We start from the raw sequence: 13,723 nt of genomic DNA, 5'->3' as shown, positions 1-13,723 counted from the left end.
TGCTTCAAATAAAATAAATATTTTTTAATTTTTATTTGTCAATATTATATTTATAGTACCACTTTAATAAATATTATTTTGATTCATTATTTGATAGGGCTTCATCAATTTTAATTTTCTCAAAATATATAAATTAACTTTATAATTTGTTGAATTTGACTCGAGAATTATAAAATATAAAGCATTTAAACTCTTAAATAAATAAATAAATTATTAAATTAGATCTTTTATATATTTGAAATTTTAAAAATTAATTACATTAAATTTAAAATTAAATTTTATGTCTAATAAAATTCTAATTTTATATTTATTAAAATTTTAAGTTTAAATTTATACATTCTAAGCTCGATTACAATGTAAATTTTTCTTTACCTTTTCGTTTGGATTGAGGGTTAATTTTATTAACTTTGGAGTGGAGAGGTAAAGGTAAAAATTAACTTTCCAACTACCCAACGGGTAGGCTCCCAACTAAATGATAAACAAAATTCATTAGACGGCGGATGAGTGGGACCTGCCCGAGCTGCCCAGCTCCTTTACGCCAGTGGTCGGCGCTAGGCTTCAACTGTCGGTCCCTTATTATTCGTTTTTACGGGAACTTTGGATTAAAATGTGATAATGGTAAAGTCGGTAAAATTGTAAACGTGTGAAGTTTGTCACCAGCCACGTGCCTCTCTCTCACTTCTCTCCTATTCAAAGCAATTGGAAAAAATGGAAGCGAAATACAAAATGGATTTATATTCATTATGGTTTAGGGCTACGTGGCATGGGTGACGTGACAAAATATATTAATTTTACATTCATTTAGGGCTACGTGGCATATCCCTCTTCACCTTATGCAATCACCATTTTATCTTTTCCTCAAAATTTTACCACCATTTTATCTTCTCCTCAAAATTTTACCACCTGCTAATAACCCAATCAAAAGGTGAAAAAAAAGTACTTTTTAACCGAGTTAAAAGTTGTTTCGAGTTATTTCAGTTGCGTTGTCTTAGATTAACTGAATTTCATGAAAGCTCGTACAAGAAATCGACAATTCTTATCAACGAACGTGTCGTTAGAGTTTTTGTGGTTACTATGAGTTCAAATCAACCTAAAATTTTCTCGAGGTGACCTCCTATAGTGGTCCGTGCTTTTAATAAAGCAGAGCAGGACCAATTTCTCGTACTTGCTTAGTGTGTTGTTGCCCTGCCATAAGCTATCTATCTTTATTGTTCTCTCTTTTGGGCCCCTCTAGCCATAAGCTATGGCAGCTCCAACTCAGCTCGGCAAAGGAGAGGAGAAAAGCAGCTAACGAGTTCAGTAACGAGAGACAAAAGTTTACGTTATTCTACGACGGTCGTGACTGAAGGAAATATGAATGGATGATAGTATTCGAGCGATAATATGTTTACGATAGTAATCTAACCAACATTTTAAAAAAAGTACTTTTTGGTCTTTTATCTCTTGTTATCTTTATGAAACAAAAATTTTAGTTGTGTCGAGTCACATCAATGAACCTATAATTGAGATAAACTTAATTCTCGAGGGTCGAATAATTTCTACCTAGGTTTCATATTCGACCAAATTTTGTGTCTAAACGACTTTAATGAAACGAGTGTAACGTCTTGGTTGGCATAGAACAGTCAACGGTCCACGATCGGTTCCAAACCAACCAAACTCATAAATACCCACAACTTCTACATCTAACTGTCACCATTCAATTCAAACTCGATCTTCTTTTACTTTCAATTCAATTTCTTTTCCAATAATGAGTATAGCCATCATATTATTTGGTTGATGACGTGTACCAAATTTCAATGGAGTTGGTAGAAGTTGATACGCTAAAATGCATCTTCCGAGGTGAATATAGTAAATATTTATGGTAACTTTAATTTGAAGTAGGGTGGTTGTATACTTTTTACTTCATATGATATAGCTACAAATTTGTACTAAAACGAGTAATAACTTAATGACGTGTTTATGTTTTGTTTAGTATATGTGAAATCCTATATCGGTTTGAGAAGGGAATGAGACGTTTCTTATAAAAGTGTTAAAACTTATTTCTAATAGACGTATTTTAAAATCGTAAGGCTTATGACGATACCTAATTGGCTAAAACGGACAATATTTACTAGCGGTGAAGGCAAGTATCTCCGTCAGTCTCATGGTTTTAAAACGCGTCGGCTATTCGTTTTTTTCTCTAATTTATGTGAGATCTCACAATCCACTCCTCTTGAGGGCCAGTGTCCCCGTTGGCATATTGCTCGATATTTGGCTCTGATACCATTTGTAACAGCTCAAGCTATTCACTAGTAGATATTGTCCGCTTTGGTTTGTTACGTATCACTGTCAGCCTCACAGTTTTGAAACATGTATTCTAGGGAGAGCTTTCCACACCCCTATAAGAAATGTTTCGTTTTTCTCTTCAACTGATGCGGGATTTCACATGCTGTTACAGATGATATCAAAGCCAGATACTGGAGGGTGTGCCTTATTTTTAGTTGTGATTTTTTGGTAATGGAATTCAACAAAAGGATATCTTAAAAGATATCTCAAACGGTGTTTGTGATGTTCACATGTGACAATTTGGTTAAAGAAAAAGGAATTCAGATTTATGCACATGGAATGTGGGGCTTGAATGGGAAAGACTTCTCAATTTATTTATTTATTTTTTTTCTTTTTCGAAAACATTTTAATTATTCAAAAATAAATTCATTTTAAATAAAGTTAGGTGGCCATTTCCAAGAAATTTAATGAAGTATTTTTTTTTCTTTTCTTTTCTTTTCTCAAATAATTGTCTCGAAAAAACTCGATTAATTTAGCGCTCGGTTGAATTTAAACAAATGAAAATTTTTATGTATTGGGTTGGTCCTATAAACTATAATTATATTCGTATATTTATTTTATTTCATAATTATATTTTTAATAATTAATTATTCAACCGCTTTTTAAAAATAAAATTTAATTATTTTAAAAGTAATTTTTAAAAATATTATTAAAATTGTGTATTATATTTTAATTAATAAATAACCATGACAATCACACTTCTATTTCTCCTTCTTAATCTTATTTAAAAATAAATAAATTACAAAGTAATATTATATTTTTATTAAAAATAAAAATTTAAATAAATGAGGTAAACTAATCAAATTAAAAAAATTTAGGGTGGGGTTGGATACATTATTGGTCAAGAATTATTAATATTAAAAATATTTATAGCTCGAACCGTTAGATTGAGTCTAAAAAATGTGGTATAAAAAATGTGGTAATCTGATTATGTATTTATGGTTTGACAGTTGATGTGTAAAAATAATAAAGTGTAAATAATATTATTTCCAACCATTTATCATGAAAAAAGTATATTTAATTCATTTTTATGATAAATTTACATAAATAATGTTTTTTTGTTGTTGTTTTTTTTTTAATGAGGGGTAGTTGGGAATTTTTAAAGTAGAGAAATTTAAAGGCGTAAAATGTATATATTTATTTTGACTAAAAAATAAATAAAATAAAAAAAGAAATAAACTTGATGCTAATGAAGATGGGCAGACGGTGGCATGCCCAACTACCTTGGGAGCAGGTATTGACTATTGTGTAGGGATGATGCCCCAAATACGAAGGGTTGGGTCCCTCTTTTAGGGCGTGTTGGTGTTGGAGGCTACACACATGCATACCTGAGTCGTAATTAACATTTTAATAGGCTGAAAACTTTGTTAAAGGCTTGCCTACTAGACCTACTCGTGTCGAACGTTGCACTGTGCGCTTGTGCTCTGTCTAGTCTTCTATGGCATGCAGCATGCCCACGACGTATAATCGCACTCTTGTGGCTGTGAGATAGCGTTTGTGTGACACTTTTCTAACTTGACGAACAAGTTAGCTGTATGAAAATCGTAAGCTGCATACAATTTGGACGTATGATTGAGCCTTGGTCACGTTTGAGAGATTGTTTTAGAAAACTGAGCGAGAAAATGTGTTGAAAACAATCTGCAAGAAGAAAGTAACAACCACAGTGTTGGATGAACACAACCCTCGACAATGGTATGATATTGTTCACTTTGAGCATAAGCTCTCGTGACTATGCTTTGGGCTTCCCCAAAAGGCCTCATACTATTGTGGAGGGTCGTGTTCATCTAAAATGGTATCAGAGTCATGTCCTAAACTTAATCATGTCAATAGAATCCTCAAATGTCGAACAAATGACTCCAAAAGAAAAAGAAGTCGAGGCTCCTCGAATGCATAGTAAAATATGACTAATACTCCAAAAGAAAAGGAGTCGAGCCTCGATTAAGGAGGTGTTGGATGAAAGTTCCACATCAGCTGATTTAGAGAATGATCATGAGTTTATAGTAATCGAATACTATCTTCATTGGAATGAGACTTTTTGGGGAAGCCCGAAGCAAAGCAGCTTAGATTCAAAGTGACTATATCATACCATTGTGGAGGGTCGTGTTCTATGATTTTAAACCCACGATCATTCCCTAAATTAGCCAATGTGGGACTTTCATCCAACACACAACTTTGATAGCATCTAACCCGTATAGAAATAATTGACGATTAGTCATATCCCTTATAATATATTTTGAGACATTTTAGCTATGACGGGTGTAGACATGATTTTAGTGAACGGTCTTGCACCTCCTACTACATGATAGGAATAGTAAAGACATGACTATACATGAAAGCAAGTAAAAGGGGTTTGGAACGGACATGCAGCAATAAACAACACGTTTTGGACAAGCATGACCAAGATATGCACGACCACATGCAACACGGGTTAAACAAGTATGGTCGTGACACCATGCACTTATCGGTTATCTTGACAACCAATTCAGCACACGTCTTTCGGTACAATCTTTCGAGGGAACCGAGGGAGCTTTATCTGCATAAATTTATTTTTGAATTATTTTATTGTAATTTGAATAAAAATAATTAAAAAGAATATAATTATAAAGGCTCAAGATTAAATTCAAGCTTCTAGAAAGGTAAGAGAATTTTCCTTAATTAGCTCAATGTATCCCTTATAAAATTTCTTCAATCAAATTGTTTAATGGTTGCCAGTGAAGCAAGAACTGGACATGTATTAATTAAACTATGTCTCAATATTTATAAATCAATATTATTTATGAAAATGGACGTGACTAAGCTACGGCTGTCGAATGAAAGTGATAGAAGATAATGTGGTCAGCTTTTGGGAATTTTTGGAAAATTAAGGGCTGTTTTTATAAATTAATAAAAATATTTATAAATTTTCTAAACTTTTAATAATATCATTAAACTTAAAAAATAATAAAAACAGCACACTTTTAACTTTTAAAGGGTTTAAAAAATACTTTTTAAGATTTTAAGATTTTAATTAATATTCTTAAACGTCATTTATAAATAAAATTTTATCTAGTGAGCGGGTGGAGATTTGAGTGGGGTCGAGAACGAAGAATATAATTACTGTCTTAAACTTCGTTTATGTGATGTTCCACATTGGTTGGGGAGGAGAACAAAACACCATTTATAAGGGTGTGGAAACTTTCTCCTAGCGGAAGCGTTTTAAAGCCTTGAGGGGAGATGCGAAAGGGAAAGCCTAAAGATGACGATATTCAGGTAAGTCCAAAAAGGACAATATCTGCTAACGATGGACCTAGGTCGTTACAGTTTAATTAAAGAAAAAATATTTTTCCACTCTCTCGATCTTGGTTTAAACGGACATTAAATAAATATCTATAATGACCATGTTTTTTTTTTTTTTTTTTGTTTGTTGAAGTAATTTTGATAGAACTTTCATTAAATATTTGTCCCCCTGAAATTTATACTTTGGTGTGGCCCACGTTTGCAGCTGGAGCTCACAGTCTGGTTCCAAATATGCGACAATCGATCCACGTCAGCAGCATGGACGCCATGGTGACGGGGTTCATCAACCACTGGTGCCACGTGGAGGAGTGAGGCTTGGAGGCCAGCGTGGCAAATCCTAGCTGTAGATGGTAGATGGATACGGGATTTGTGAGATGAGTCAGATGGAGAACGTCAGCAAAAGGGCTTATAAAAGGGAGTCCAAAAGCCTAATATTATGGGCTCACAATTGGGCCGATCAAGCAAAGCCCAGCCCAGCTCCAGCAGCCGAAGCAGAGGTTTTGGCGGGAAACCAAAAATCACTCAACGGAGAGTACAAATGAAGGCCGGTTCTTTACTCATCCGTCTCCGATGAAAGTCCGATGTTGATTATTGATAGCAAGTTTCAAGAGCTTCACTTCTGGTAAATCATCACAATGCCTCCAAGGAAGAAGTCTAATTCTTCTTCCAAGAAGCCCAATTCAAATCAGCAATCAGAGCCTTCCAAGTTTGGAATTCAACACTTCTTCGACCGCCACTCTCAAAATGCTGCGCATTCTCAGAAGCTCACTCCACGAACTTCCGATTCGAAAACTGATGTTTCTGACTCTCTGGATCGTGGAGATGATCCGAATATGGGACGGTTAGATTATAAGGACGCGGCTGCGGCGGCGATGGTGACGACGACTGCTCAAAAGTCAGAGTTGCGGGTGCTTCCTGTGAGTGATGCGGTTTTAGCTTCTGAAAACCCTAAAGTACCGCAGGGAAATGATGCTTGCTCTTCGTCTCTGGATACGACGCCTGAGATTTTGATTGCTGCTGGTGGAAATGCTGGCCATGACCTTTCTAACGAGCTGTCTCCACAATTTTCCAAGTCCGCGTCTTTGAAGCGCTGCAAGTTCTCTCCCGGGATGGTAACTTTAGGCCTTTTTTTTTTCTCTTGCTCTTTGTTTTTTTTGTTGTAGATTGCTTGTTCGTTGTAAATGCATTGGCCACATTGATGAATTTTTACTTATTGAAGTAAAAAATGGTGAATAGCTGATTAAGCAAAGTCAGGATGAGGGGACTACAAATGATGAGATCACATGGAAGATATCTCCAGTAAACGAAAGGCTTCAGGCTGTTTCAAAGCAATTGCCGGAAACTATAAGAGTTTTGGCGAACTCCTCAAGGCTCAACTCTTTGAGAATTCGACAGTGTTCACAAAACAAGGTATTAAATGTTGAGTTTAATTTGGTTCTCTTGACTCTTGGGTTCTCTAACAATGATCTTTATAGACTTCCTCTGTGGAGCTTGGGAATTTTGAGCAGTTGAGTTCACTAAACCCGAAACCTTCTGAAAGATCAGTGGCTTCGTTACATAAGACTGGATTGAAAAGGTTACGTTCTAAACATGATACGGAACCTAATGGAGTTGCGATTGATAGTTTGAGTGGCTCTAGAGTAGCTAACAGTCAGAGTCCATTCCGGACGCCCCCATCTTTGTCATACTGCGATAAGGTAATAACTTCTTCATAGACTGTATTTCCTGTTTCTGATAGGTTCTAACTTGTCTGTATTCTTTTCCCTTTAAAATTTAAAATCTACACGCTGGTCTACCGGTTGGACTATATAAATTCATATGCTTTATGCCTTGGTTGATCCGTAGACTGCCAATGATGTTGTTGAACGTACTGAATCACCCGATCACCCTATTTTAAGGCCACACAAAAAGGTATTACAATATTATACTATTTGTTGGTCTTTCTGATTTTACTTCGTTTTGTTTTGTCCAAATTTCAGTCAGCTTCCCAACCTGGTTGGCGGGTCTTCTCATTTCTTGGACCAGTTATACTTGTTGTCGAACACGTTTATTTTCATATTTACTTTCTACAACTTGTCAACATTTGATGCCTTCTTGCTTCTTTGTTTTTGCAGGCATTACTTGAGCTTTTAGATCAAGTAGAAGATGTCATTGCTGTTGATACTGTGGCTTCTTCCATTGATTTGGAGGAGGATTCATCTGAATTACAAGGTAGAAATGGTATCACATTGACACCTGGAGTTGATTCAGCTGCAGCGGAAGTCCTTCAAAAGATTCCAGACACTGTAATGAAGGCATCCCCTTGTGATTTTCTTGTCTTGGAGGTATATTTTACTCTCTCAAACAGGGTTCATTTCTAGGATTGCTCCTCATTTAGTTGCTTTTGATGATTTATATAATACATTGTTGCTATCTGTGCCAAAGGTAACAGAGAAATGTGAGCTGGCTGATACATCTGAAGTTAAACGCTCGTATAAGGTTTCTTGTAAGCTTATTCACTGATTTTGTACATTTCCTCACAATACCAAGTAAATTAATAAAGGTGAGCAATGAATTTTCAGGTTCTTCGCTTGCTAAATGAGCAAAGTGGAGAAGAGCGGGCCGTATATCTTTGGGATGACTGGTAAATACATAAATTAAGCTCTTTCACATCACTCTATATCAAAGTCAAAAATTGACTTGAAACCCGAAAGAAAAAGTCAAAAGACAGAAAGAGTATATTTGCTGTTTCTTGATAAATATTCTACTTTTCTTGCTGCAGCCTTCTTAAATTCCTAAATCGTTATAAGATTGTATCACATCACAGTATATCATTGATGTAAATCTTGTTGTGTTCCTTCATTTGTATTTCACTCTAGCATGACCTGCCGAAGAATTTAGACTATTACTTGTTACCTTCATGAGATATGGTATCTTGATTTTGAGTTCAAACTCTACGTCCCAGCAAATTACTAGTGGACCTAAGACAAATGCTTGAAGCTTCGTTATTGTTTTGTTTTTTATTTGATGAATTTTGTCTAAAATTGTTATAGTTTTAGAATTATACTCTTTAATCTCTTCAACCACCATGGGTTGTCCTAATGGAAGTGTGTTCAAGTTAGTCCTAACACTCACAGATATGAAAACAAATGAAAACTAAAATTTTAAAAGAATCTGTAATCTTTTTCATGAAGCCTTTCAATGCTGAAGGTGAATTTGTTTATTAGTTACCTACAGTTTCTTCTTTGAACTTTCCTTTCCATTTCTTCATCAGGTTTGACAGTATTATTGCACCTGGAGATACTGTGAATGTTATTGGTGAATTTGATGACCAAGGAAGATGTCATGTTGACCACGACAAAAATTTTGTTATTCTACACCCCGATGTACTTGTCTCTGGAACTCGGGTAATACGATTACTTTGCTAAGTACTTGGCACCTCACCCTGCCTCTTTGGTTGTGGTGCCTTTGTGAGCTATTGAATCGAAGTTATCATTTGATAGTCATCAATCAATTCTTATAATCACCAATCACAAATGATTTCTAGGTTGCTGGTCATCTGACCTGTCCAAGGAGGAGTGTTCTTGATGAGAGGCTTAGAAGTAACGAACAGTCTATTTCAGCATTAATTGGTACTTTGCTGCACCAGGTTTTTCAGGTTTATAGCTCTATCCTGACCTTTTAATATGATTAGAAGCATAGATACAAAGTTAGTACACTTAAATCTCAACATTTGTTATTTACCTGTATGCGTTTATGGTGTCTTTTTAATACTTTTTGACGCTCAAGCTTTTAGCATTTATCAATCTATCACATTTGTGTTCATTTTGCTTTGAAGGCTGGTCTTGTAGAAGAAACACCAACTGTTGCCTTCTTGGAAGAGGTTTCGAGAATAGTGCTTCAGAAAAGTATGGAAAGTGTATATGCATGCGGAGGTAAACGTTTTTGAATTTGTACTCGTTGTGCAACGGATCACTTTTCATATCTTTTAAGAGGGGTGCGGAAATTGCTGTTATGGGCACTTCTTCTCCATGTATACGTATCTTCTTCCATCCAATGCAAATGAATCTAGTTTACTTAATTTGTTCAGTTTTTTTTTTTTTTTTCAGTTTTAGTTGAAATACTACATCCCCAGTAAATGACTCGTTAATCTGTATGTCAAGACACTGCTTAGAACTTATAAGGCCAGAGCCTCTAGGCCCTTCCGTTAACTTCGGGAGACTGTTTGGAAACAATCCTGCCTTGATCTTGTTGGATACTTTTAATCTTGCTTCTGCCAACTGTAGGATAAAAAAATGTGCATTATCGAATTCTTTCCATTAGTTTAAGTGCCATCACATTTTTCAATGTATACATTTGTTAAATGTAGTGCGATTAGTATTTTATTGATGAGTCGCAAACAATCATTTGTTGCTTGAATGATTCATTTACTTGCACTACCTTGGGTGCAGCAAATGAAAAGGATATAGGCAGAACCATGAATGAAGCAGTTCCAAAAATTTTGCATTGGATCACCCTGTTCAAATGCCCAATGGTGAGAAATGTCTAGACATCGTTATGATGAAGCAAATCTGAATTCTTTTATTTGTTGTAAGTAATTGCAATTGTTGGCAACAGGGTTCTAAAGCACCTACTATTGAGTTTAGATCTGATGATGGTCCCAGGAAAGTTAGTATATCAGAGGTAGGTTTTGTGGATGCTCTTTTTAACATTACTGATTTTTTTGTAACATGATGCACCTAACTGGAATGAAGTGCTTGTTAAAGTACAAGTCTGTATGAATCTATATTCTTATGGAAACTTCCATTTTTAGGTAATTGATATTGAGGAGATGGCATGGGCTCCAAAATATGGTTTGAAGGGAATGATTGATGCTTCTGTCAGGGTAAAAGTACTATCAAATTATAATACATGTGTTGAGAACGTCGTGCCTTTAGAGTTTAAAACTGGAAAGGTGCCAGCTGGCCAGGCAAGTATGTGGTTCCTTTAGCTCACATTTATGCAGGGTTCCCTGTAGGATTGGGCTTTTTGTGTTTTCTTGTAGATCGATCATGTTTTTATAGTAATTAGTATAACATGATAATCCTGATCTGTTCTGCAGTCCTCCATGGAACATTGTGCCCAAGTGATCTTATACACACTACTTATGTCCGAGAGGTATGTACATCTTACTCATTTTATTTTTAAATATTTTTTTAAGACCGTCCTACAGATGATATTTGATTTACCTTCTCTTTCTTGGGTTGTTGTATGTTATCATTATTGTATTTGTGAATGGTTGGATGTATTCTGTTATTTGCCCTGTATGTATGTTAGGTATCAAAAACATGTTGGTTATGGTCTCCTTTACTATCTCCAGTCGGATCAGACACAGGTAAAAATTAGATTCATATGTAAGTTTATTCTTCCATGTGCTGGAAGGATGTTTAAATTATATAAATCTCATGAAGGGTATCCGGGTTCAAAGATCTGACTTGGTGGGGCTAATCATGCGTCGCAATGAGCTTGCAAATAACATCCTCAAGGCATCAACTGCACAATTACTCCCCCCTATGTTACAGGTATGGTCCTTCCTAAACATGGTTTTGCGGATCTCTATTTAATCATTGAACCTACTATTTTTTGATACAGATTCCAAATGTGTGTAAAGGGTGCCGCCATCTTGATGTTTGTACCATTTATCATAAGGTATGTAGGTTCTAAATACAATTCTATAGTTTTAATTGCTGCTTCATTTCCATGTCAGTTATATGTAACTGTATGCTTTGGGTCTTCCCATGACAAATTTTTTCTTCAAGCATTCATATTATCTAACAGAAATACCTTGTGCATAGTCACTGGAGTTCAGTCAGTTGTGAACAACTTCTATTTTCATATATAATCCATATAATTAGTGGTTTTCCAGTTTAATTTCTTAGGAATATCTAGTGAGTCAGGTCTACTAAAAGTTGTTGCTCTTAATATTCTTCTAACAATTAAGCTCAAGGCAAGGCAATCTAAATGTGCAATTGCACAGTTTCTGGGCGTGATATCAAATAATCCAAGTAAAGGACTCAATTCCTTGCACATTATGTGAAATATTTGTTTTCTTTGAACTAGTGACCAACAAGCGATTGTTCAGGCCAGTTTGACCTCCTGCATCTCTGATTAGAAGGTTATACTACCACTTGTAATCCAAGTTCCCTACAGTTTCCATGTTAGATATGAGCTATTGTAATAATTCATGCGAAGTACAAAAGAAGTAGATATTCGGCAATTTTTTCATTACTTTTCATGACTGAGTTGTTTTTGTGCCGACATTGTTGGTTGACTACTTTTATTTTTCCTTTTTCTCTTTATTCTTCTGTTGGTAGTTGACTGGTGATGGAATTTAAATACTGCAGATGCAAAATGGAAGCAAAGAGAGTAGTGGTCTTGGAGCTTTATTTGACTCCAATACGGACCATTTGAAAGCTTCTCATGGTATTTTCTTTCAACATTGGGAAAGATTGATTGATTTAGAGGCCAAGGAGACTGAGGTTGAAATTTGAAGTGAATTCAGATGTATCACATATAATATTCAATTCACATGCTTGTATATGCCAATGCTAAGTTCAATCGACTATGATGCTCATTTCTTTCAGCTTGTAAAGAGGGGAGTTTGGCACACACGTAGTGGAGAGAAAAATCAAACGTCTACCTGTCTTTCTTCTATTGTTCTTAGTACATTGGATGGCCAACCACATTGTACTTCTGAAAAGGACAACCGAATCAGCTATCGTTTTGTGTGTCATGGTTCGTCGTCTCTGTGTTTGAAAGATTCAAATGTCGATAGTTCAAACACTGAGTCAACAAATGACATGGACAGTTCACTTAGAGTTGGAGACTATGTGGTGAGTCCTTTTCTCCTCGTATGATGAATGGGTTCTTGGATGGAAAATGTTTTGCTTTTACTTTATACTGATCGTGATCCTATGTGACAATGCTAATTCATATACTGGAGTTAGTTAAAAGGTATTACTCAGAAGGTTTTCGTTTCCAGAAGCTGCTATATATTTATTTTCTATTTTCTATTTATTTCAAAATTTAAAAGGAAAAAAAGCCAAGCTTCTACTGTCTTTACATACTTCCAAATGATTTTGGATCTGGTGTGTGTATGGCGTCTACATGATGCTAGATGGATATCTGCCACAGAATTAGTAGTAGAAGATCCAACCATGTTCGTGTTCTTTTATTTATGGACCATGTGCCATTCTAAATTTTTTCATCCACATTTTTTACTTTCCATTCTATTTCTTCCAGTAACTAATAGGTGATTTCTGTTGCTGGTATTTTAGATACTTAGTACAGATTCTGGGAATTTGACCCTAGCGAGTGGGATTATAAAAGATCTGAGCAGTCTCCATATATCTGTAAGAAAATTTCTTTGGTTTCTTTCTCATATTTTGATGCCAGTTGCACATTCACAATAGACAACTATAAATCACAGTACTGTTAGTGGTTGAAGACATTTTGTAAATTAGTCTCTGCCTTTCAGATTGAATTGTTTGGTGTAAAACTTGCAGGTTTCTTTCTCTAAGCGCCTACGTTTGCCTGGAAGCACTTCTTCTACTGAGGCACATGATCTTATGAAGCAGGTATGGCGGATTGACAAGGATGAATTTATGACTTCGTTTGCAATCATGAGGTAATAACTTGACGTAATTGTACTACAACTATTCTGCTAGACATACTGCAATATTCTATTCTCATGTTTATTTTATTGCTGAAGGTTTAATCTTGTACAACTGCTTCTGCAAGGTGAACAAAATTCTCATCTTAGAAAGTTGATCGTAGATCTTGCGGTAAATACTTGTTTAAACCTTTGTACTATTGACTTCTTCCTTGCCTACTTAGAGATTATTTATTTTGGCCTGAACGTGTTCTCACTTGTAGGCTCCAAGATTTGATAGTGGATGCATATTCAGCCAGGATCCAGCAATATCTTACATCTGGTCAGAGAAGAATTTAAATGATGACCAACGTCGAGCCATAATTAAGGTGTTGCTGTTAAAATGTTTCTTCTCATTCTAACTTGACTCACCTACTCAGTCTCTCTTTCCTCCTTTTTTTTTTTTTTTTTTTTTTTTTTTTTTTTTTTTTTTTTTTTTTTTTTTTTTTTTTT

General features: G+C 35.2%; 1 protein-coding gene across 7 annotated transcripts in view; it reads left to right on the top strand.

Moving 5' to 3' along the window:
* Window positions 1–6,146: 6,146 nt before the first annotated feature.
* LOC111432188 (DNA replication ATP-dependent helicase/nuclease DNA2) overlaps window positions 6,147–13,723 on the top strand; it is a 15,671-nt gene continuing 8,094 nt past the window's right edge. For 3 of the 7 annotated variants that reach the window (XM_023069033.1, XM_023069032.1, XM_023069031.1), the window contains exons 1-23: window positions 6,237–6,713; window positions 6,838–7,011; window positions 7,077–7,298; window positions 7,447–7,512; window positions 7,716–7,925; window positions 8,026–8,079; window positions 8,163–8,224; window positions 8,855–8,987; window positions 9,128–9,238; window positions 9,419–9,515; window positions 10,032–10,114; window positions 10,198–10,263; window positions 10,394–10,549; window positions 10,682–10,737; window positions 10,897–10,954; window positions 11,031–11,141; window positions 11,212–11,268; window positions 11,964–12,098; window positions 12,204–12,452; window positions 12,897–12,971; window positions 13,125–13,246; window positions 13,331–13,403; window positions 13,495–13,599. In XM_023069033.1, the coding sequence (XP_022924801.1) occupies window positions 6,237–6,713; window positions 6,838–7,011; window positions 7,077–7,298; window positions 7,447–7,512; window positions 7,716–7,925; window positions 8,026–8,079; window positions 8,163–8,224; window positions 8,855–8,987; window positions 9,128–9,238; window positions 9,419–9,515; window positions 10,032–10,114; window positions 10,198–10,263; window positions 10,394–10,549; window positions 10,682–10,737; window positions 10,897–10,954; window positions 11,031–11,141; window positions 11,212–11,268; window positions 11,964–12,098; window positions 12,204–12,452; window positions 12,897–12,971; window positions 13,125–13,246; window positions 13,331–13,403; window positions 13,495–13,599 (2,952 nt within the window). Of the gene's footprint in view, window positions 6,714–6,837; window positions 7,012–7,076; window positions 7,299–7,446; window positions 7,513–7,715; window positions 7,926–8,025; window positions 8,080–8,162; window positions 8,225–8,854; window positions 8,988–9,127; window positions 9,239–9,418; window positions 9,516–10,031; window positions 10,115–10,197; window positions 10,264–10,393; window positions 10,550–10,681; window positions 10,738–10,896; window positions 10,955–11,030; window positions 11,142–11,211; window positions 11,269–11,963; window positions 12,099–12,203; window positions 12,453–12,896; window positions 12,972–13,124; window positions 13,247–13,330; window positions 13,404–13,494; window positions 13,600–13,723 lie in introns of all 7 variants that reach the window. The other 4 variants (XM_023069035.1, XM_023069037.1, XM_023069036.1 and 1 more) reach the window with 4 other exon arrangements.

Source organism: Cucurbita moschata, unplaced genomic scaffold, assembly GCF_002738365.1.
Source record: "Cucurbita moschata cultivar Rifu unplaced genomic scaffold, Cmos_1.0 Cmo_Scf00037, whole genome shotgun sequence".
Classification (NCBI taxonomy): Eukaryota; Viridiplantae; Streptophyta; class Magnoliopsida; order Cucurbitales; family Cucurbitaceae; genus Cucurbita; species Cucurbita moschata.
This window is presented reverse-complemented; position numbering and strand designations above follow the sequence as displayed.